Consider the following 20,871-nt stretch of genomic DNA (forward strand, 5'->3'; position numbering starts at 1 on the left):
CTGATGACGATTTGAATGAGGAAAAGAGGACTTCGCGAGAAATAAAAGAAACGAAGTATATCAGTCCCCCAACAAACTTTCTTTGATTGTTTATATTCTTATTTCTACCTTCTGATGTTTATATAAATATCATATATTATACATATTCTTGTGTGAATAACCACCATCTTCTTTTCGTTCTCCAAATCCTACCGCAACAATCTTACTAGTTCAATTGGTACAACCGAATACAATCACTACTATCACACTTAGATAACTACACCTAGCATCAGTCGACAACAATGTCAAAATCAATCCTATTCCTTTCACCTACCATCATCTCGGGTGACCCTTCCATCCAGCCATACGAAGCCGATGTCCTCATCAAAGACGGTATCATATCGAAAATTTCCCCTCCAGGCAGTATACAGGTCACAAACGAGACTGATATTAGAAAGATCGACTCCAAGGGCTGGGTGCTGTCACCTGGATTCATTGATTTACATGCTCACTCCGATTTGTACCTCCTCACTCATCCTGAACATGAAGCTAAGATAAGTCAGGGATGTACGGTGAGTCATAACCTCTCCCTTACATGATCGTTTCTGTTTGTATATTCGAGAAGAAGGGATTGATCGGAAGAATCGTCGACAAATGGTTAATTATGCTTCTTTGTCGATAATTACGATTTCTTCGTGTACCTTGCTTGTCCTTCTTTTCTATGATATACACACACAAACAATCAGAACTTCATGTCCTACCCTGCTCATACGCCTTTGATTCCGTTTCCAATCAGTCATTACCGAGATAGCCAGACATAATAGCTGATCCCACGCTCTAATTCCATTTTCCAGACCGAAGTCATAGGTCAAGATGGTATATCCTATTCACCGATCGATAACCCCAAACAACTCACCGCCATAAGAGAACAGATAGCAGGATGGAATGGGAACCCTTCTCCTGAAGATTACCCCAATTTGGGTCTATTCGAATGGAAATCTGTGAAAGAGTATCTGGATTGTTTGGAAAGGAATAAAACTGCTACAAATGTCGCTTATTTGGTTCCTCAGGTGAGTTAATTAGCTCAGTTCCATGTTTTGTAACTAAATTCTGCAGCCTCCTCATATGGAATTCAGTACTGATGACTGATGTTCAACCATCCAGGGGAACCTTCGATTACTCGCGTGTGGACCTTGGGATCAGGTGGCTACCCCGGAAGAGATCAAGTCGCAAGAGGAGGAACTGAGAAAAGCTATGAAGGAAGGTGCGGTAGGGATGTCAAGGTGAGTTGGGAATGTCTGACGTGACCATTCTAATCCGTGGCTAGATCATGTAAGGAATGCGCTGACTAGGCACCCATGACGTTCTAGTGGTCTCACTTACACACCTGGGATGTACGCGTCGACGTCCGAACTCGGGTCCTTATGCCGAGTATTGGCCAAAGAGTTCCCAGGTGCCTACTATGCGCCTCATCATAGGAGTTACGGGTTCAAGGCTATCGAGAGTTATGCTGAGATGTTAGGTCTCGGAAGGATGACCGGATGTCCAATACGTGAGTTCGTCCTCACATCCTGTATAGTCTTTCCTGCAATTGAGCTGACTTCAAGTCTATCTTGATCAATCTCTCACTCAGACCTCACCCACGCCACGCTTAATTTCACAGAAAACAAAGGAAAGGCTCCAATGTTAATCTCCATGATTGACTCGGCTAGATCTGCCGGCGTAGACGTTACACTAGATACCTACCCTTACTTACCTGGATGTACAACCCTATCTGCTCTGTTACCCAGCTGGGCAAGCTCTGGAGGACCGACCGAAACCCTCAAGCGACTGCAGGATGAGATCTCGAGAGAGAAGATTAGGAGGGCAGTGGAAGAGACGGGATGTGATGGTGGCCATGGGATACCGACGAATTGGGATGAGATCCAGGTGAGTAGATCCCACCTGATCAGATATGTTACATCCAACTTGTGTATCAGGGAAATTCATGGATGAAACATCGACCAGTACTGACTCTGCATCTACGTATAGATCGGGTCGACAAATCACCCCTCGATCAAACATTATTCTGGTCGACGAGTATCAGAAGTAGCTAAATCAGTCAACCAACTTCCCATCCAAGTATTCTTCGACGTCTTGATTAAAGATCGATTGGCTACGAGCTGTCTGATGCATATTGGTAACGAGGAGAACGTTCGAGAGATCATGTGCCATCATACACATTGTTCAGGGAGTGATGCCATCTTGCATGGTAAAGGAACTCATCCCAGGGTGAGTCTACCCTTCTATAGTGACATAACATTGAGATGAACGGGTTGACTGATGTTTGGCACTGTGGATTTCAATAGGCATATGGAACTTTCCCCAGATTCTTAGGTAAGTCTATCGTTGCAAATTGCAGCTGTCTCAACAGTGATTGTGGCTGATTCATCCCAAAAATAGGTCACTATTCTCGGGAACTCGGCCTCATCCCCTTGAACGAGATGATCTCCCACCTGACGTCTCGACCTGCCAAACGAATTGGTATATACCCCCATCGAGGACTTATCGCAGAAGGATCAGCCGCAGATTTGGTATTATTCGATCCGAAGACGATAAAAGATAAGGCTACGTTCGAGGAGCCGAAGCAGCGAGCAGAGGGGATACGATTCGTGTTGGTGAATGGGCAGATAGCGATGGATGAGGGTGTATTGAATGGAGGTAGGGGTGGGAAAGTGTTGAGAAGGAGAGATGATGGAGTAGTATGCTAGGATAGCACAGTCATCTGCTCAATTTGGGTTGTGGAAGATCAACCACCTTCACCCAAAGCAAACGAAAAGGATAATAGTACATCTCAAGGGGATCATTTCAGTGAAGAAGGTTTGCATACAGAACAAGATATTGCAGATTAGGACACTGATACTCATGGACTTTTTAGCTTGCTCTTGCTTTTGGTCTTTTGGTCGTTTTACATATATATAGATTTAGTTGGTTCCCTTGATATTTTTACGTATGACAATGTATCGATATATATATATATATGTATAGACTTGCTACACTTGCATATGGCTACAGATACGACACTTACAGGTCGAGAGGGTAATACGGTTCGCTTGTACAGTACGTCTCTTTTTGGGTTATTTCTGATTCCCCCACTTTACGATATTCCCTTTCCCCCACTTTGATGGGGTCCATGGGTTGATCGGTGAAATATCACTGCTGCTTAGGGCGGACCGGAATTAACCGATCATCGGGTGGGTGAAGCTGAAATCCTTATCGTTCATCTTCCATAGACGAGCAGATGGAGAAGTGACAGAAAAACTCGTACTGTTCTTACCTATTACCGTACATACAATCTCGACTGGACACAAAGACGGGATATAGTACAAAACCTCTTCTAATTACTATCCCTATCATACCACTTCATTCACACACTTATCACTCAGAACGTGCAATCCACCATGTCCACAACCAACACATTCACGCACACGTCGCTGTACGCCCTCCCCTCCAAATCTGCCCTCCGGGCTGAATTTGTGGGTAAGAAGATCGATCAGCTGAGAACACCTGCGCTGGTGGTAGATAGAAGCAGGTTCAAGAGCAATTGCGAGGAGGTGACGGCTGAAGCTAAGAAGAGGGGAATGCTATTCAGGGCGCATGTCAAGAGTGAGTAGTCATCAGATCCTTGTGGTGAAATTGAGATAGAGTCGGAAGGGGAGATAGACAGCTTGAAGATGTAGTGAAGGCTAGAGAATGGAGTCGTGTGTTTGGACTGTACAGAGGGGTGAGCGAGGGGTGATAAGCGTGTAGACGAGTACCGTCAAACCAACCTAGCTGACATACCATGCATGTTCATCATTGGTCTTGTACAGCACACAAGACAACAGAAGGAACGAGACTCCAGGTACAAGCTGCTGGCGGAGTGAAGGCCACGATCTGCTCGACTATGATCGAACTTTGGAAAATCATTGAAGATGGTTTGGTTGAAGAGGGATTGGTGGATGATGTGAGTGATGCAACTACGATTGACAAGGAAAAAACCATAACATCGTCATAATCAATATTTGAAACTGACATTGTCGTCAACCTTGTTCGTGGCAGATCCTCTACTCCATGCCTGTCGGTGAAGACAAGATATCCGATCTGAATCTCGCGCAGGACAAAATCGGTTCCAAGGGAGTCATCCGATTGATGGTAGATCACCCGGAACAAATCAGACTGTTGACTAACTTCAATGAGCAAGAAGGTAGGAAGCAGAAATGGAGTGTCTTTGTGAAAGTAGATGGAGGTGGTAGGTGAGTACTCTTTCTTCTGATGCATCAAACTTATGTTACATATGTACAAGGGACCCATGAGACGAAGAGAGATCAGCTGGTGATTTACGTATCAGCCGTAGAGGATATGATCATATCTGAATACACGTGGCTGACTGACAATCTGTGATTGCTTCAAATCAATAGACGAGCAGGAGTCCCACCCACAAGTCACCAATTGAAAGATATAATTCAAGCTGTCTTATCAGCCGAACAAGTCGAGATATTCGGTTTTTATTCCCGTAAGTAACATCCACCTCTCATATTCGATCAAGTTCTATTTCAATATTAAAACCGACGTCTGACCCATCAACCGGTTTTCGTCTTGTAGACTTTGGTCAGTCCTACGCCTCTGACACGCTGAAAAAGGGTTCATCCTATTTCGAAGGCGAGATCGACTGTGTCCAGTCAGCAGCGAAGGTAGCGAGGGAATTGGGGTGTAAAGGTGATTGGATTTTGTCCGTCGGTGCGACTCCCACTGCCCACGCGGCCGTACAGGAGGTTGAGAAGGCTCATAATGGTTTGGAAGGCAGGTTGGAACTGTGAGTGGTCAACGATCCATCTCTTTCCCTCTTTCCTATGTCACTTTTTAAGGCGCAATCCTCATATGCACGGAAGGATCCTCCATATCAGAAAGATTCATGCTGATGATTCGGACTGTATCTCACAGTCACGCGGGATGTTATTGCATGTGCGATCTGCAACAACACGCTACCTCACTCGTCCCCGACTCTCACCTCGCTCTGACAGTAGTCTCGAAAGTCGTTTCAGTATACCCTCATAGGAAAGAAGCAATGTGCGATTGTGGAGCATTGGGCGTCTCCAAGGATACAGGTCGATATCCAGGTTATGGTCGTCTAGTGTCTCCTGAACGAGCGGTCGGTAAATGGGATCTAGGTAGGATATCTCAAGAGCATGGTACACTTGTACACCGACCGGATCTACCAGAAGGGGAGTTTGTAGAAGGAAAAGATGAATTGAAAGTAGGTGAGACCGTCAGGTTGGTCCCTCAACATGCTTGTTTGGTTTGTGCGGGGTATCCGTGGATGTACGTCGTGGATGAAGAGCAAGGAAAGGGAGAGGAGGTGGTGGATGTTTGGGTACCTTGGAAAGGGTGGTAGATGTTGATATTTTAGTGATAATCTGAAGGCCTATGTATAGCAATAGAACATGATGATGGTATGTATACACCTGGATCACTTGAACTCATGTATGAGAAGGGTTAAGATTTAGGATGTATTGCAACATCCTCTTAGCTTAGCTCGAATTTATACGGCACAGTTGGCCACCTCTGCATTTACGCATTTGACTATATACATTACAACCGATCGATATAGAATTTATATACAAAATATGCTTAACACAAACGTTATATTCTCTTTTTACAACCAACACACACTACCACAATCCTAATATCCCAGTCTCGCTGAATCTACTGCTGTATACAATATGCAAGTGACATGTATATGTATGCCAAGAAGGCGACATGACCGATCCGATCCCGTGTATCCTTTTTGAACCTTTCCCCTGCTCTATTCTCCTTTTCTTTCCTTCCAAGTATAGCTCAAACTTTCATCTGAATCTTCCTTCCTAGTCTGATTGATAATGTACACCGTGATTTACCTCCTCTTCTGACCAATCAACCTACTCAACAACGCACTATTATCTCTGTCAATCTCACCACCTGCCCCACTCAATTTCTCGCAGACAATCTCCAATAAATCCCTTATAATTTCATCGAGATCACTCATCGATTCCAATTTCCCATGGGTGCTCAATACATTCTCGAGCCATTGAGTCAATCTACGTTGTCTCTCTTGTTCGTCATGGTTGTTACTACGATTCCCGATAGAAGGAGCTGAAGAGGTGAAAGTGAATGTCGCAGAGGTTGTAGCTGGGGGATAAGTCGAGTTTAATGGATGCTCAGAGGAACTCAGGGTAGAAGAAGTCGTGGTGGTATTTGAGGAAGAAGTAGAGGGATGAGAGATGGTCGTTGTATAACCCCATAGCACGAGCTACAGAACGGGAGGTCAGTATGATAAGCACAAATTGACATAAACATATTACAATCCAGTATACTCTTACTCACTGTCGTGTTGAATACCGCCCAGGTGGAGTATAACCCCCATTCACTGAAAAGGGCTTGACGGAGATACCTGATCGATTGCCATACACATGTCCAAGCGTCATCCGTCTTGGCCCATAGTTTCAATCGACGTTTGGCATCGGAGTATTGTCGTGGACCGACTGCGTAACAAGAAGCTTTCACGTCAGCGATCGTCCATTTCTTTCTCAACTAGGTTAGATATGCCCACTTCGAATATGAAATGACTCACTCGAAGCACCACAGAAAGTGGTAGCACCAGCAGCGACATGTAACATTGGTCTGAGAGATGCACATGTTCAGTTAGTCAATCGTCACTATCTTTGATGGTCAGAAGCGATGCCGCTCACATATCACTCAACACCGAGATGATACATATGGCGAATGTATCTCGCATGTCTCTCGATTCGATAGATGCACTCATGTGCATGACGGCTGATTCGTAAGCTGCTCGGAGTTGGATAACGGCTAGTGCGAGCGAGACAACTCAGCATCCAAGCATCGACTTTCTTCGGCTCAGAACGATTAGAATGATGGGTGAGAGCTCATGAAGGTATACTGAAGGGTAGGTTATAATGACTAGGGCGATACTCACCATTGAATACAATCGATCTCCAATGTTTCGTCCCCTCCCTAAATCTGATCCCCATGCCACCTCTCGTCCTACAATCCCAGGCAATCGCAATCAACCCAATCAAGACCATCTGACTAGTCAGACTATTATCTAAATCCACCTTAAACAAGAATTTATGTTCTTCCGATAACGCAGACATGATAGCGCTGCTATATCCCTCGGTGACTACATTAACGGTGAACTCTGGGTGAAGACCTGGCAGGTATCCTGATTTGGAATGTTTCGGCTTAGTAGTCGGTGTATTATTGGTCACGGTATATTGTCTGATCTTGACCCATTCACTGGCACTGCCTGCCTCCCACTGAGATTTGGGACAAGGTAAATTGAGATTATGAGCGAAGATTGATAATTGTCGTGAACAATGTTGGTTCCAGAAGGCCGAGAGTTGAGTATCGATGAGAAGTACGCAGTAGGCTGATCGACGGCGTTCTATGAAAGTGACAGTAGACTGATCAGCCCTTTGCACTCTCTACACAAAATTATATATTTCAATGGTAAACATATCTTGTTGATAGTCCCAGGTGGACTCTATCTCAAATGTCGACGACCTACCCTCCTCTTTCGCCCAATTCGTCCACGCTTCCTCCTGCTGACTTTCCGTCTCAGGTTTACCCAACACGCCAATCCCCTTCTTCCTCGAATGAGCGACCATCACAGGCCACATGCACTGAGCGACGAACAGACTCTCGGAATTACCATACCACGTATCGTACACGTGACAGAGGGTAAACGATTGGAGAGTGGAGATGGGCATTTCTAATCCGCATTCTTGGAATAACATTGATCTGATCTTTGATACTAATCGGCTGAAATCGTTCTTTTGGCCAATGTCCGAGGTACCGAGGGAATGTACGCTGCCTACGATGATCATGAGGACGATCAATTCCGATGAAGCGGTGGAATAGTCGAAGGTCGGTCGGTGAATGAATGGGAATGTAGGAGCGGTTTTAGTCCAGTATAAATCGAGTGATTGTGACATAACTGATAAGGAGATGTCGAGTTCCTACATGGGGCATCAAGATCAAGAAACAGTCAAGAACCCAATTTTAATATCAGTGTGAAAAGGTAGTCGAATGACAAGATGATGGACGGTGCAAATTGTACTTCAGGATATGAGTAGAGTGGTACTCACTGGAAAAGACATCTGTAATCTGCTCAGCAAAGTTTCCATTACCGTCTCATCCTCCTTGATCCCATTCTCTTGTCCATAAGGTGTCGATTGTATTTGAGGGTGCGGTTGAAATGATATCTGATCTCTTTCAGAGGACGACTGTAACTGTATTTTCGTCTGGGTCAACAATGGAGGTAGGATCTGTTGGGTAATCGGGGTGGTTAGAGGTTGAGATTGAAAGAAGGTATTCGTCGTCTGTGGTTGTGGTTGTTCTGGTTGTTGCGAATTGTAAGGATTCGTAGAGTTTGAATAATCAAAGTTGATATTAGGTATAATCGGTTCATTGAAAGGCGGTAAGAGACTCTCATGTAACAATGCTTCCCATTGTTCCGGTGCCCATAAACCAAAACCAAATCCGAATTCTGGTACTTGATTGGAATTGGTTGTGATCAGATCATTCCCCGTATTATTCATATATCCAGAATGATTCGTCGTAGTCCCCGTCAGAGAACTATAGGGAGAAGTAGATGATGTATTTAAAGTAGAGGATATTGGGTTGATCCCACCACCGGTGTTGTCGGATGTGGTTTGACCCATTGAAGATATAGTAGATGCTGAATGAGGGAAAGTAGTTGACAGAGCTGATAATGGCGGTTCAGTCTTCATCTCTCCATTATCAATACCATCACCATCTTCGTCGATCTCTGATCTTCCCTCATCTACACCATCCGAACGTGGATTTGACATTCTATTATGCGTTGTGAAATTCTCTTCACTCCTCTTGCGTTTGTGTGCCGGGGGTTGGTAAGGTTCATCACCACAGATGTTCCTTTTTTCATGTCGTTGGAGAAGATCTAGGCGTTTGAATGGTCGAGTACATCGAGGACAGTTGAACGTGTCAGTGGAATCTATTAGAGAACTCTCATCAGCTGATGAGTCCACGTCTGTATTCATGCATCTTCAGTGACATATTTTATGAGAGATTGTACTCACGATTAGCAGCATGTCGAAACAGATGATCCTACATGACATCACGATATCAACGACGATCAGTTGTTTGCACTTGACAGCGGCAAAAGGTAAACTGATGAACCAAGTGGGGGTTCAAGTGAAAGTGGGGAAAGAACGACACCCCCAAGTCACTCACCTTCCTGGTGAACGTCTTCGAACATCCTTGATATGTACATCTAAAGCATGAAGGACCTGGTTCCATCTCTTGTTGCTCGTCCTGGGAAGGGATGGGACGGAATGGGTATAAAGAGATGTAAGGGGGATGGAAAAAGAAAGGATGTGCTGTATGAGATGTGTCCAAAGTGGGGGAAGAACGAAGGGTTCAGGTAAGTTATGGTTGTTTATATTGTAAAAGTAAACAAAAAGGTTCCGTGCGACTGTAAGTAGGGAGTGAGTGTACTGTACCTGGTATGAGTAAGACTGGTAGTTACCACAGATCTGGATCTGTAAGCTTATATGCATTCCGAATAAGCCAATCCAACTCACTTGCAATCTCATCGTTTGATCTCATCTTGTGAACTGCCGCTGTCTGATTGCAATCAAGAAGCACGTAAGTACAGTAAAGCTTCGTCATCATCAAATCACCATTGGATCCTACTACGCCCTAGACCTGCAAGTGGCCACGACTACCGGGACTACCAGGGGCACTGTATGTACTGTAAAGTGTGCACGGCACAAAGGACGTGGGATGTATCTGTGCTCGATGATCTGTGATCTGTGCTCTGTGCGTTGTCAGGAGGATTGTCTGAGCGTATATGCACACCAACACAACTTGGCGACACACCAACACACCTAACTCCTCCATCTATGATCAGAACATGAGGCGATCGTGCGGTTAGGTCGACACACGCTCACAATTAGAGTTCTCGACTTCGAGTTGATGTTGACGACGAGGAGAATCTAGAGTTGGCCACTCGAAGTTTTGATCCGTTGGCGTTATTATATTATAGTTGAGGGTAGTGTACTAGCGGCTTGCCGTTGTCAAGCTCCTTCTAGTTTAATCTGAACAACACCAATAACGCTCAGGATCGAAAGGGTTATTTCTCGCTTAAATGCCTAAATAGCAAGAAAGGTACGCTTGAACATCCATTGATGGAAAAAATGGATTGCATGTCTCTTCGAGGATCACCATTTGAAGATAACCATATATTGCCATATATTGCGATATGAAGACTAATAGAGGTTGACCATACTAATGGATCGTCAGCTCAATCAACACGACATCTCCTAAACCACATAGCGACCTGACGAGAGACTTACAAATGGTATCCGATGATGGTTCGCCTAAGAAGGAGGAGGTAATGGTTGAATGAGCTCCGTTTCCGCAAGGATGATCCTATAAGAAAAGCTCACTGAAATCCGTTCACTCTCACCCCTATTTCCTTCTATGTCCACTTCTACCATGAGATGCAGGTCCATGTCGAACAGGATATACTCGAACGACAAGCCTTTGAGCTGTATCGAGAAATCAAGTGAATTACTATACCAGTTGAGCTAGCTGCCAACACTCACTTCCATCCAAGATCTTCCCATGAACTATCTCAACATCAACGACATCAGCGCAATTCTATATCCTCCCTCTTTCCTTTTCTCATATCCAGTTCGAGGAACTCTAATTCTACTTACGAAAACTCCATACTTCCCAGCCTTGGAACCTCAACATCCTCACCCACGCTACACCTTTACTATCCAATCTCAATTCCTGTACGGGGCCAACGGTAGATTGGCTCATATCTCTAATTTGGTTCGGGGTGATATCTCTCGGAAATATGCCTACAGATATCTCCCTAGATGGGATCTTGAAGTTTGCTGCGGTCGGTACGAGAGATCGATAAGCGAAGGAAGGGAATGATGGATCCAATGATTTGGATTTGATCTATAGTATCATGACATGACGTCAGCTCAAGAACAGCGCAAAAGATAAAGAAGGATCAGGAGGTATATACGTACATCGGTGAAGCTGAGAGTGGTCAGAGTCGATTTGACAGGACTGGTTGAGAGAGAAACAGCAGCTGAAGATCGCCTGGTTTGATTAGGAGGCGGAGCCGGAGATGAATTGGTGGGTCGTTTGTATGGATCGTGTCGATTAGAGGTTCTTCTCTCTGCTCGCTTCTTGGCGATTATCTGAACGAGGTGGATGGGGATAGTCAGCTTGATGAAGGGGGAGAAGTGACAGCTCACCTCGTCAAGTGATAGGTCGATATCCATAGGCTGGTTCATGATGTTCGTGGGTATGTTACTGATGATTGACGATAAGAAGGAAGAATAGATAGAAGAAGGAAATGGAACGGGATGGTGAGATGAGTGATCGTTTACCTTGTTTTGGTTCACATATATGAGTGATGGTTGTCAGTGTGTCTGTGCGTCAGTGCCAGTATCAACGGTCAATACACATGTTCAGCAGAAGAGTGACGACAACGGATACACGATGATGACAATAGACATATATATATATATACATATATGTATTGGTATGCATATGCGTAGATTATCATTCTCACCTCTCTTCTTGTTGTTTATCATCTATTTCTACCAATCTGAGCACCACTCTTACTTCAGTTGATCCTTATCTACCAACCCACTATCCAACAATCCATCTAACCACTCACCCACCAATGCCACTTCCTCATGTCTCCACACACCTTTCTCAACAGCCGGATGGATAGTGGAAGAAGTATACCATCCAAACAAGCAGAAATCGGCGTGGGAAGGTTCACTACCACCCAATAACCATAATGGTTCATTTTTCGATTTCTTCACTTTCAACAGATCGTTCACCACGCTCAGCCTACTTCTTGCGAGAGCAAGTTGTTTTTCTAATTCCTCCGGATCTTGGAACTTGTCAACGAGCGAGGAATATTTCTTGATGTCCCCTTGGAATTTGGATTTGATGAAATACGCTTTGGAAGAGGGGTCGAAGTGGGATGTTATCTGCAGTGTAATTTGGAGAAAGTAGATGCATCAGTATTCACTGATCAGGGTTGGAGGTAGTGGGAAGGAATATGATAACGGATATGGGAGCTAGAAATTGAGAGAACACCAACTCACAGCAACTCCAACCAGAGGTCTCAGCTCATTCGCAAACGTGGTATTACTCCAGATCTCGATGAACTTTGCAAAATTCTTCCCCGCTTCAGTTCCTCCAAATAATGATCGTTCGGGGGTACCATGTTCCGCTTCAAGCTGTTCAATTGACGATTGAACTCAGATCAAATCAGTTTACTACTTTTACGCAATTTTGGAGTATAACATATAGGGAGGATGGGTGGAAAGAGCAAAAGACGTTTGTCATCAAGTATCAAATCTAGTAGTCGTGTATATGATCTCATTATAGACAGTGTCACACTCACATATTCAGCAATCTTCCATGAATCTGTTGTAAACTCTCCATCCACCTCTATGGTGGGTACAGTGACAGCGGGGTTCTTGGTTAATTCAGATAGTTCTCCTCTGATCTGAGGGAACGTTTTGCCCGAGTTGGTCACTTCTTGTTTGAAGAAGCTAAGAGTGGAAGCGGACCAAAAGAGCCAGTTGCTAAATATGTATATAAATCCCATATAACATAGAACATGAAGGGCGAGCGAAGACTTACGCCAAGTCCAATTTGGTTTTCCAAACGTGCGGTGAGATCACCCTTCCGTCAGGGTTGGATGCGTCTCCTACAAGTTGGTATAGGGTGTATTTGGGCATGCTGATATCTGTCTGCTATTACTATGATTTCAGATGACAACGAGATAATAGATGGTAAGAAGAGATGAACAGATGCATGTTTATTTACATTTTGGATAGAGTGATGGGGATGATGATAATTGATTAGTTGATTATTGATGAGGTGATCTCGAGTGCTTGATTATTGGGATTGGTCGTCCCTCGGTGATCCGACCACGAGATTCTTCGGACATCGCCGAATGGCACAGGAGTTAGGTCTGGATTAGGGAGATGGCATAGAGCATAGTGACGGGTTGAAAGCACTGGCAAGCTATGCGTTTCTCCTTACCTGTGAGGTCTATATCTCTTATAAAGCTTGATACGACTAGTACCATGTACTCGAGTAAGACATGACAACCCAGGATACCTTCGTTTCAATCACTTTGGTTATCGCCCGTTGTCAAGTGACAGATGAAAAGGTGATCCAAGCGACCCACACGGTTTCACAGTTCTCACACTCATATACAGCAGTAACGCAATCACATCAAGATGTTACATCAGTTACCGTGAGGATGCAAGACACGGAAGGGATCGGTATCGCACCCCTTCCCCTTCCTTGGCAAAGGGCGGGAGGGTCAGGAAGGGTGAGATTGTTTCCTTGACAATCCTATGTTCATCGCATCGTGCCGGAATGGTATGAACATATGTGTAGAGGCCTTTAATACGTGAGACATAGCCTACTGTCCAGTAGTCACCACTCCTGAAGCTGGAATAGTCACTAGATTAGCTACATTCACATTTCTGGGTACCTGCTAAACCCAAATCAATCGACTATATTCCACCAGCTTCGCCATGTCACTCAAAGCAGAGCTTACCACCTGGTCTAAAGCAATCTCATCATACGAAGCGGGCGATTACGAAGAGGCGATCTCAGAGTTCAGCAAGATATCAGATACGTCCAAGATTTGCTGGAACATTGGGATCGTCCTGGCCACGCTTGGTAAACACCAAGAAGCGGTTGAAGAATTCGGGAGAGCAGTGGAGTTGGATTGTTACTTTGCTATTGGATATCAGCAGAAGGGAGTCAGCAATTTTGTGAGTGGCTTGAAGCGATAGACTTCGTGATGATTGGGCTGGAAACATGGACGATGGTATGGTATGAAGGGTCGAAGTCACACCATATGGTTGTCGATATCGCTTGCGGATGATTGACTGATATAGCCCTTCAAATGCAGATGCTGGGTAATTGTCAAGATGCGTTGAAAGATTTTGAAGACGCTCTTTTATATTTGAGGGGTAATCAAACCATGTGAGTGCTTCTTTAAGATACAGTATATCCCTTTGACTTCTGCTTCCTGTTTTCTGGTTATAAAGGACAGCTGCTTTCAAAAGGAATGACTGTTGACCCATGTTTCATCATAATAGTAACTACGAACAACTCGGTCTGGACTTCCGCTTATACTCCTGCGAAGTTCTCTTCAATTGCGGATTATCCAAAATATACTTGGGTCAGATGGAAAGTGGTTTATCCGATTTACGAAATGCTCAAAGTCAGAAGATGATCAAGGAACATGATGTGATTGATGATGCTATCAGAGACGGAGGAAGGGATTACAATGTGTTTTCTGTACCTGTGAGTGACTTTTTTCATGGCTGTCGACTCATCTTGAGGTCTGCGTTCCAATAGCAGAAACTGAACCGTCTGCTGACCTTTGTCATATTGTAGGTCGGTGTACTGTTCAAGCCTTCGCAAAAGAAGTTAAAGAACCTAGCTAGTCGAGATTACATGGGTAAAGCTGTTAGTAACGAGTAGCAAACACATTGGCAGATTGCATCAATTAGCTGATCTACCGATGCTTCTTGCTTTCACCCCCTCCATGCCCCAACTGCAGATCCTCGTCGCAGCCACCGACGTCAATGACGCCTACACCACCTTTACAGGTATAACACGTCTTCAGCGTGGCCAAACTCCCTCCGGTGCACCTTTGGATGCTTCACACCCTCTGGGCCGGTCTGCGTCTGACTCAGCGATCCCGCAAGATACCGGTACGACCCGAATGACAAGGAGCAACACCGTCGGAATCAGTCCAAATTCGTCCCATCGTTCGGCAGACCCAACTTTGAATCGACATTCAAGGAGTAATACGATGGACAACGAACTTCCTTTGGCTACCCCTGCATTGAACAGATCAATCACTAGTGCTACCAGACCAGCAGTAAAAATCACCACCGAGTTCACACAAAGGGAAAATCAACCTTTATCAGCACCTGAACGTCAATTGTCTAATAGCTTCGATACAAACCTGGCAATGTTGCCTAAATCATCTACCGCCGGACCAGGAGAACCGCCATTGAGATTGGGTGCAGGTGAATCACCTTACCTCCAAACGCCTCAACTCAATCCTAGATCCAATATCAAGTCTTCAGCGGTCACTGAGCTTTACGATGAATACTATCAATCTATCCAGGAATCGCCGGAGGAAGATGGTATAGTCATACCCGATAATCTTCCTCCAATTGGAGGTGCTAAGAGAATCGAAGCTTGGTCCAATAGAACTCCTCTGGGTGCTAGTCCCAGTATCGCTCTGTCCAGAAAGGGAAGTGCAACTGCTTCTACGACGATCGGGCAAAATATGATGAATAATCAGAAGAGATTACAACCTCAAACTCAACTACCACCTATTTCATTTGGTAGTAGGTCGCCTGGTGGAGGTGGTGGGTCTATACCCCTGACGAGGACGTTGTCGGCTGCTACGAGTAATAGAGAATCGAATTATGAGGTAGGCAGTGAGAATGGTAGTTTCTACGATATGATGAAGATACGGGTCAAGGTTGGTTGAAGACATTCTCTTGTACTTGAGACGATCAGATCACTACCTGATGTTTATACCTCAAGAGACTGATATACTGATACTTGTTTTAATAATTGGTTTATATAGGTAAACTACGGTGCCCATAAACGAGGAATGTCCATCCTTCCTTCACACACATATGAGATATTCATTAATTTGCTCAAAGACAAGTTCCCTGAGTTGGCAGATCAGCCGCTCGATGTAAAGTTCAAAGATGAAGATGGAGATATACTGTCGATGAGGGACGAAGGTGATTTCGAAGCTGCCGTGGACGTAGCGAGGATTTTGGGCGAAGGGAATGGAAGAGGAGAAGGGAGGTTGGAAATTTGGGTTGTCTAGATGATTACATAGATTCCCGTGAATTGTGTCGTTGTAGGTGTATATATATCGGATTGGCTCAATAGTATCAAGGTCTCATGTTCGTTCTCGATTGTAGTGTACTGTTGAATATGAGATAGGATCACTTGGTAACAATTGGTTCCGTGATTTCCGATGTATTTAGCGTTATCGGGATTGGACCGTCCTTTCCGTTGTCAGCTGCGTGTTTACATCTTCTGATCGTTGCATGCTCATTTCACTTTACGAATACCACCGGCGATTGTACTTGACAGTAGACTGATCGCCTCGATGCTGGATATGCCGATATGAGTGATAAGAGTCTAGGAGAGTCATCAAGCGGAGGACAAGGAAGGACGAGTGGAACACCCTCTTTCGTAGGTCCCATTCGGATGGGACAGAGGGAAGTGAAGAGGTGAGCTGGCTTGGTTTGCAGCGTTAAGCAGCCGAAGGGGATAGACTGACGAAAGCATATCGTCATAGCTGCAACTACTGCTACAAGCGTAAAGTGAGTGCTATAAATCGAGACGAACAGGCGGAGGACCGAGATCTGATAGCCCAAGTTATAGGTAAAATGCGATAAGGTGTTCCCATGTAGTAGATGCCTATCTCGTGGACTGGGTGATCTATGTGAACAACAGTGAGTGATCATCTGTCATGGAATACAGGTAGAGCGAGCACTGACTTAGGCTTATTGTTTCGATTGGTCCGACTTGGTGTAGAACCGTCATGGTGAACGGGAAAATCACCGGTGGTGGACGTCTTCCTTCTCAAAAAGTACCTACGCTCGCTCAGATGGTGGAGGAGAATAAAGCTTTACATCGAAAGGTCAATGCTCAAGAGAAGACAATTCAGAACCTCATGAAGAAGTTCGGGAATGAGCAAGACCAAGACCAAGATGATGATGATGATGAAGTTGAAGGGATTGAGGGACGGAGTGGTTCTACCGAATCCCAACATCAAAGAGATATCGGCGATACCTCATCAAGATACGCCAGTCTGGATAGGGAGAGGGACATGGGACGAGCAAGTGCTGGAACGATGGAGTATGATGGAGAGCCAGAACAGGAAGAAATGGTCAGAATGGACTATCTAAAGCACCTAAGTCAGATTTATGGCATCGAGTCAAAGAAATATAAAGAGAATGAGAATGTACCACAAGTGAGTCTTAGACTTTTTATGGGTATTTCTGCCTTTCATCCAACTCCGTACGCGCAAACGACTGAATCGCTGATATCACATAGCCATATTCATCTTTCAAGAATAACGGAATCCAATCCCTTGAGGCCCTACTCAGTACAGTCCCAATCGCGCAAAGCAGCCAACTCGTCAGATATCATTGTCAGACCTTACATTGGATACATACCGTATTCCACGAACCCACTTTTCTCAGAGAACATGATGAATGGATTGATTCATTTAGGATGGGCAGACCGATAGTGAAGTCGTATGATTACTATGCTTTATGTGAGTGACTCATACCCAGATCCACTCCCAACATCTGGGAGACTCTGACTATGTTTTTGTGTTCTTTGATGCGAGACTGATGATATAACAACAGACTATGCGATAATAGCATGCAGTCTTTACTTCATGGATGAATCTTCAGCTATGCTGATAGGCTTCAATCAAGGTAAATAGATGTATCAAATGTTAGCTTAGCGATATCATGCTTAGGCAATGAGCTAATTGAGTTTTCGTTCCTATTAATAGAGTCCGTTGCGGTTCTTCCCCGATTCTGGTTTGATACATCTGTCAACTGCCTGCAATGGGGCAATTTCATGCTCAACCCTACCATGCCAAACTTACAGACGATCTGCATACTGCCGATGATAGCACATGCTTTCGAGTGAGTCTTCTTGATCGTTTACACCTTACACAAGCTCTCAGACTAGACGATTCACTCCCCTCGACCGTGCTCAGCCCAACATTACACAGGGACCTCAAAACAAACTGACGTTACCCCCTTGGCTCGTAGCGCTTCGAAATACCTCGGATCGCTCATGCACTGCGCCTTAGGATCTGCTCGGGATTTCGATTTTCACCTGGCTACTTCAGCTACAAATCCCGAGAGATTTGGTGGTAATATTCAGACCGAGTTAGTCAGGCGGATATGGTGGTGTTTGGCCATCACCGATAGGTGAGTCAATGTTTTTTTCAAGCATAAGTACGACACGGGGTTGATCACCAACAATGATCTTTAGTTTACGTCCCGAAGCCCATCACCCATTCCACCTATGTCTACCAAGTAGGTTACTTCCTGCTTCTGCCATCTGGGACATCTTTAAAGCTTATACGTCATTATAGCCGCTCGCACTTCTCCACCGGCTAATGTTGATGACTACGATCTCGATGATCACAAACCAGTGATATCGCGACCTTTGAGTCAGACTACCCGTGTTACTCAGTACGTTTTGCATCTGCGCATACCTTGATGATAAGCTAACATGGCTTCTTTATCTCACCATCAGTCTCATCGCGATGGAACGACTAGCTGCCCTGTTCCGAGACTTCAATCAATCTTTCAGTACCAAAACCACCATTAATGCAAGGTTCAAGTGTGTCCAAGACCACGATGCGAGATTGCAGCGATTGTTAGACGACATACCGGATTTGAAACCGAGGGAAGACGAGACGTACTACCCAATCAACGGCTCTCAGAATTTCGACTACAGACCTTGGTCAAGGTACCTCTGGTTGACTGCTCTACCTCCACACCGGATCATGCTCTACCGCTGGTTTTTGGGTAAGAGCTACACGGATAAAAGGTGGGCAAGGGCGAGAGAGGTGCGTGTCCTCTTTGATTAAACCGTGAAAATGCAACGGACCAACTGATGGAACCACGTAGGTATGTCTGGAAGCTGCCAGGGCTACTTTATCGGCCCGTAAAAAGCCCGTCCCGATTTTGTTCCAGAAGAACTGGTAGGTGGCGTCGGTCCTGATAACTTTCCTTCCGTGTAATGCTGACACTACTTTAGGCATGTATCATCTTACACCGTCATCGCAGGTATGATCCTAGCCCTGGAGTTGACCAACGGTGGTCATGATGCCAACGAGCGCGATCATCTCAAAATGGAAGTTCTCGAAGTCATCAACTTCTTCCGATCTTTGACCGACAAAAATGCTATTGTCAACAGAGGTATCACCTTACTAGAGAACATGGTCTCTGAAGCTGAGTCAAGATCACGAAATGCAGCTACGGAAGTAAATGGTTTCAGTGTGACAAATCAAGATGGAACGATCGATCAACAACCTTTCGATTTCAGTCTTGATGGGTTCTTCTTACAGGGGATGATGAATAATCTGGATGCGGATCTCTTGAATATTTTCTTTCAATCGGATATGAATTCTTCATAATTCAGTTGTATCTGTGTGTGGAATGTACTGTACTGTATGCGTTGTATTCTCATTCACAACGTGGAAGAAATTATATACATGTACCATCGCGCTGTTCACTACTATACAAAAAACGGTTTTCCACGAATCTAGTAAGGTTTGATACCAACCAATTTGGCAATTTTATCATTCAATACGGGCGGGTTTTTGGGTTTACCTGTATCGTGAGGACAAGGTGAACCATCTGATCTCTTTACAGGTTCGAAGTCCCTCGCGTAGATGGCAGCAAAGGGGACGTGGGTGGTACCTTTTGATTGCTCGAAACATTCGACTCGTAATTGACGGTCTTCTTCGGTCAACAAGTGCGCTGGAGCCATACAGATGTCTACAGCAATTTGCATGAGGTATGAGCCATAAGATCTTCCACGTGAAGGCTGGAAGAGGGAGAGAGTGGACTTACAAGTACAAACTCTATCTCTGTCACCTTTTGGTCTAACGTTGTAATGCATTGTTCTTGAATCCCAAAGGATCAGATCTCCGGGCTCGGCGCAGACTTTGACCCATTTGCAACCTCGATCGAAGAACCATTGTTGCTGTTCTTCGGTAAAACCGCTGCGCATCGTTCATCAAGTCAGCGTGTATATGGTTATGAGCTAGCATGGGGGACGACTCACAACCAATCGAATGGACCCCAGGATTTATAAGAGTTTCTGCCATGAGTGTCAAAGTACTCCTCGACAAGCTTCGAGCTTCCCTCCAGGACCATCAACCCTCCATCGTCAGGTCCGTTGTTATTCAAGTTGACCAAACCTTGACAACAGTAGAACCCTCTTCGGTAGTGTGATTGATCCATGTGTTCCCATTTGCCGCTGTCCATCACATCGACTCTGTTGGGTAACATGATTGACCCACCGTCAAATGAGGTGATGAGCTCGTCGGTACCCCATACTTTGGCGAAGGCGTCGATCACTCCATCTTCACATCGGATGTCCCACAACTGTGATATATCATACTGATCAGTCACTGTCTATCTAATCCCATTGTTTTTCATTAGAGCTTACAAGTTGTTCGTGACACTGATAGAAAGACAATCCACTGATCAGCTCCAATTCTCTCACAATCCAGAGAAAGCGACTCACAAAACCATAACCATGGAACATACCACCTTTGATATGCACCGGAAGATGTTCGTTCTTCCAAGTCTTGACATCGTTCCTATCGAATCCAAGGGGGAAAGATTCCATCCATTGGAAAGCTCTTTCTCTATATTCGAGGGCTTTTTCAGTTGGAATCGCCTTGACGACGGTATATCCTTTGGTGGCCAATTCATCTCGCCAATCACCGAAATGAGCCTTATCGAATCGGTCGGCGTAGAAGAATGGTGGAAGTTCAGGAGGAGGGGTAGTCCTTTCTGTAAACCTCTTCTTGAAGGAGGAATCGGGTTGCTCGACGGGCGCGGTGTCTACGGCGATAGGCATGATGAAGTGCTTGGTCTAGTGCGGTTGTTGTTGCAATCTCGAGCTGAAATCAGAAAGTTGATAGATACGGTTGTTGAACAAAGATATGTA

At 44.9% G+C, this 20,871-nt stretch overlaps 8 protein-coding genes across 8 annotated transcripts; 4 read left to right on the plus strand and 4 right to left on the minus strand.

Annotated features, from left to right (window-relative positions):
- Positions 1–281: 281 nt before the first annotated feature.
- On the plus strand, positions 282–2,729 carry L199_005665 (uncharacterized protein; the record flags this gene model as incomplete). Its single annotated transcript, XM_064891371.1, has 8 exons — positions 282–551; positions 834–1,049; positions 1,144–1,262; positions 1,350–1,531; positions 1,613–1,908; positions 2,011–2,250; positions 2,328–2,355; positions 2,422–2,729. The coding sequence occupies 8 exons, from the start codon at positions 282–284 to the stop codon at positions 2,727–2,729; spliced, it is 1,659 nt and encodes a 552-aa protein (XP_064747443.1).
- Positions 2,730–3,419: 690 nt separating this feature from the next.
- Positions 3,420–5,392, plus strand: L199_005666 (uncharacterized protein; the record flags this gene model as incomplete). The annotated part of the gene is made up of 6 exons (XM_064891372.1): positions 3,420–3,624; positions 3,831–3,964; positions 4,060–4,253; positions 4,419–4,513; positions 4,603–4,813; positions 4,942–5,392. The coding sequence occupies 6 exons, from the start codon at positions 3,420–3,422 to the stop codon at positions 5,390–5,392; spliced, it is 1,290 nt and encodes a 429-aa protein (XP_064747444.1).
- A 498-nt stretch (positions 5,393–5,890) lies between these two features.
- L199_005667 (uncharacterized protein) lies at positions 5,891–9,333 on the minus strand (the record flags this gene model as incomplete). The annotated part of the gene is made up of 9 exons (XM_064891373.1): positions 5,891–6,286; positions 6,361–6,518; positions 6,608–6,657; positions 6,726–6,843; positions 6,971–7,438; positions 7,562–8,012; positions 8,142–9,028; positions 9,114–9,141; positions 9,268–9,333. 9 exons carry the CDS (start codon positions 9,331–9,333, stop codon positions 5,891–5,893), a joined length of 2,622 nt encoding a protein of 873 aa, XP_064747445.1.
- A 1,173-nt stretch (positions 9,334–10,506) lies between these two features.
- Positions 10,507–11,351, minus strand: L199_005668 (uncharacterized protein; the record flags this gene model as incomplete). The annotated part of the gene is made up of 5 exons (XM_064891374.1): positions 10,507–10,586; positions 10,644–10,667; positions 10,758–11,007; positions 11,082–11,255; positions 11,313–11,351. The coding sequence occupies 5 exons, from the start codon at positions 11,349–11,351 to the stop codon at positions 10,507–10,509; spliced, it is 567 nt and encodes a 188-aa protein (XP_064747446.1).
- Positions 11,352–11,681: 330 nt separating this feature from the next.
- On the minus strand, positions 11,682–12,821 carry L199_005669 (uncharacterized protein; the record flags this gene model as incomplete). The annotated part of the gene is made up of 4 exons (XM_064891375.1): positions 11,682–12,062; positions 12,180–12,314; positions 12,482–12,632; positions 12,724–12,821. 4 exons carry the CDS (start codon positions 12,819–12,821, stop codon positions 11,682–11,684), a joined length of 765 nt encoding a protein of 254 aa, XP_064747447.1.
- Positions 12,822–13,631: 810 nt separating this feature from the next.
- On the plus strand, positions 13,632–15,970 carry L199_005670 (uncharacterized protein; the record flags this gene model as incomplete). Its single annotated transcript, XM_064891376.1, has 6 exons — positions 13,632–13,874; positions 14,015–14,088; positions 14,205–14,412; positions 14,506–14,577; positions 14,672–15,610; positions 15,719–15,970. 6 exons carry the CDS (start codon positions 13,632–13,634, stop codon positions 15,968–15,970), a joined length of 1,788 nt encoding a protein of 595 aa, XP_064747448.1.
- A 305-nt stretch (positions 15,971–16,275) lies between these two features.
- L199_005671 (uncharacterized protein) lies at positions 16,276–19,324 on the plus strand (the record flags this gene model as incomplete). The annotated part of the gene is made up of 13 exons (XM_064891377.1): positions 16,276–16,382; positions 16,451–16,475; positions 16,537–16,607; positions 16,690–17,128; positions 17,212–17,434; positions 17,529–17,600; positions 17,681–17,816; positions 17,946–18,107; positions 18,172–18,215; positions 18,275–18,374; positions 18,439–18,754; positions 18,816–18,889; positions 18,946–19,324. The coding sequence occupies 13 exons, from the start codon at positions 16,276–16,278 to the stop codon at positions 19,322–19,324; spliced, it is 2,148 nt and encodes a 715-aa protein (XP_064747449.1).
- Positions 19,325–19,452: 128 nt separating this feature from the next.
- Positions 19,453–20,781, minus strand: L199_005672 (uncharacterized protein; the record flags this gene model as incomplete). Its single annotated transcript, XM_064891378.1, has 4 exons — positions 19,453–19,688; positions 19,764–19,915; positions 19,978–20,315; positions 20,443–20,781. The coding sequence occupies 4 exons, from the start codon at positions 20,779–20,781 to the stop codon at positions 19,453–19,455; spliced, it is 1,065 nt and encodes a 354-aa protein (XP_064747450.1).
- Positions 20,782–20,871: the final 90 nt, after the last annotated feature.

The sequence above is a fragment of the Kwoniella botswanensis genome, chromosome 1 (genome assembly GCF_036426115.1).
Source record: "Kwoniella botswanensis chromosome 1, complete sequence".
Classification (NCBI taxonomy): domain Eukaryota; kingdom Fungi; phylum Basidiomycota; class Tremellomycetes; order Tremellales; family Cryptococcaceae; genus Kwoniella; species Kwoniella botswanensis.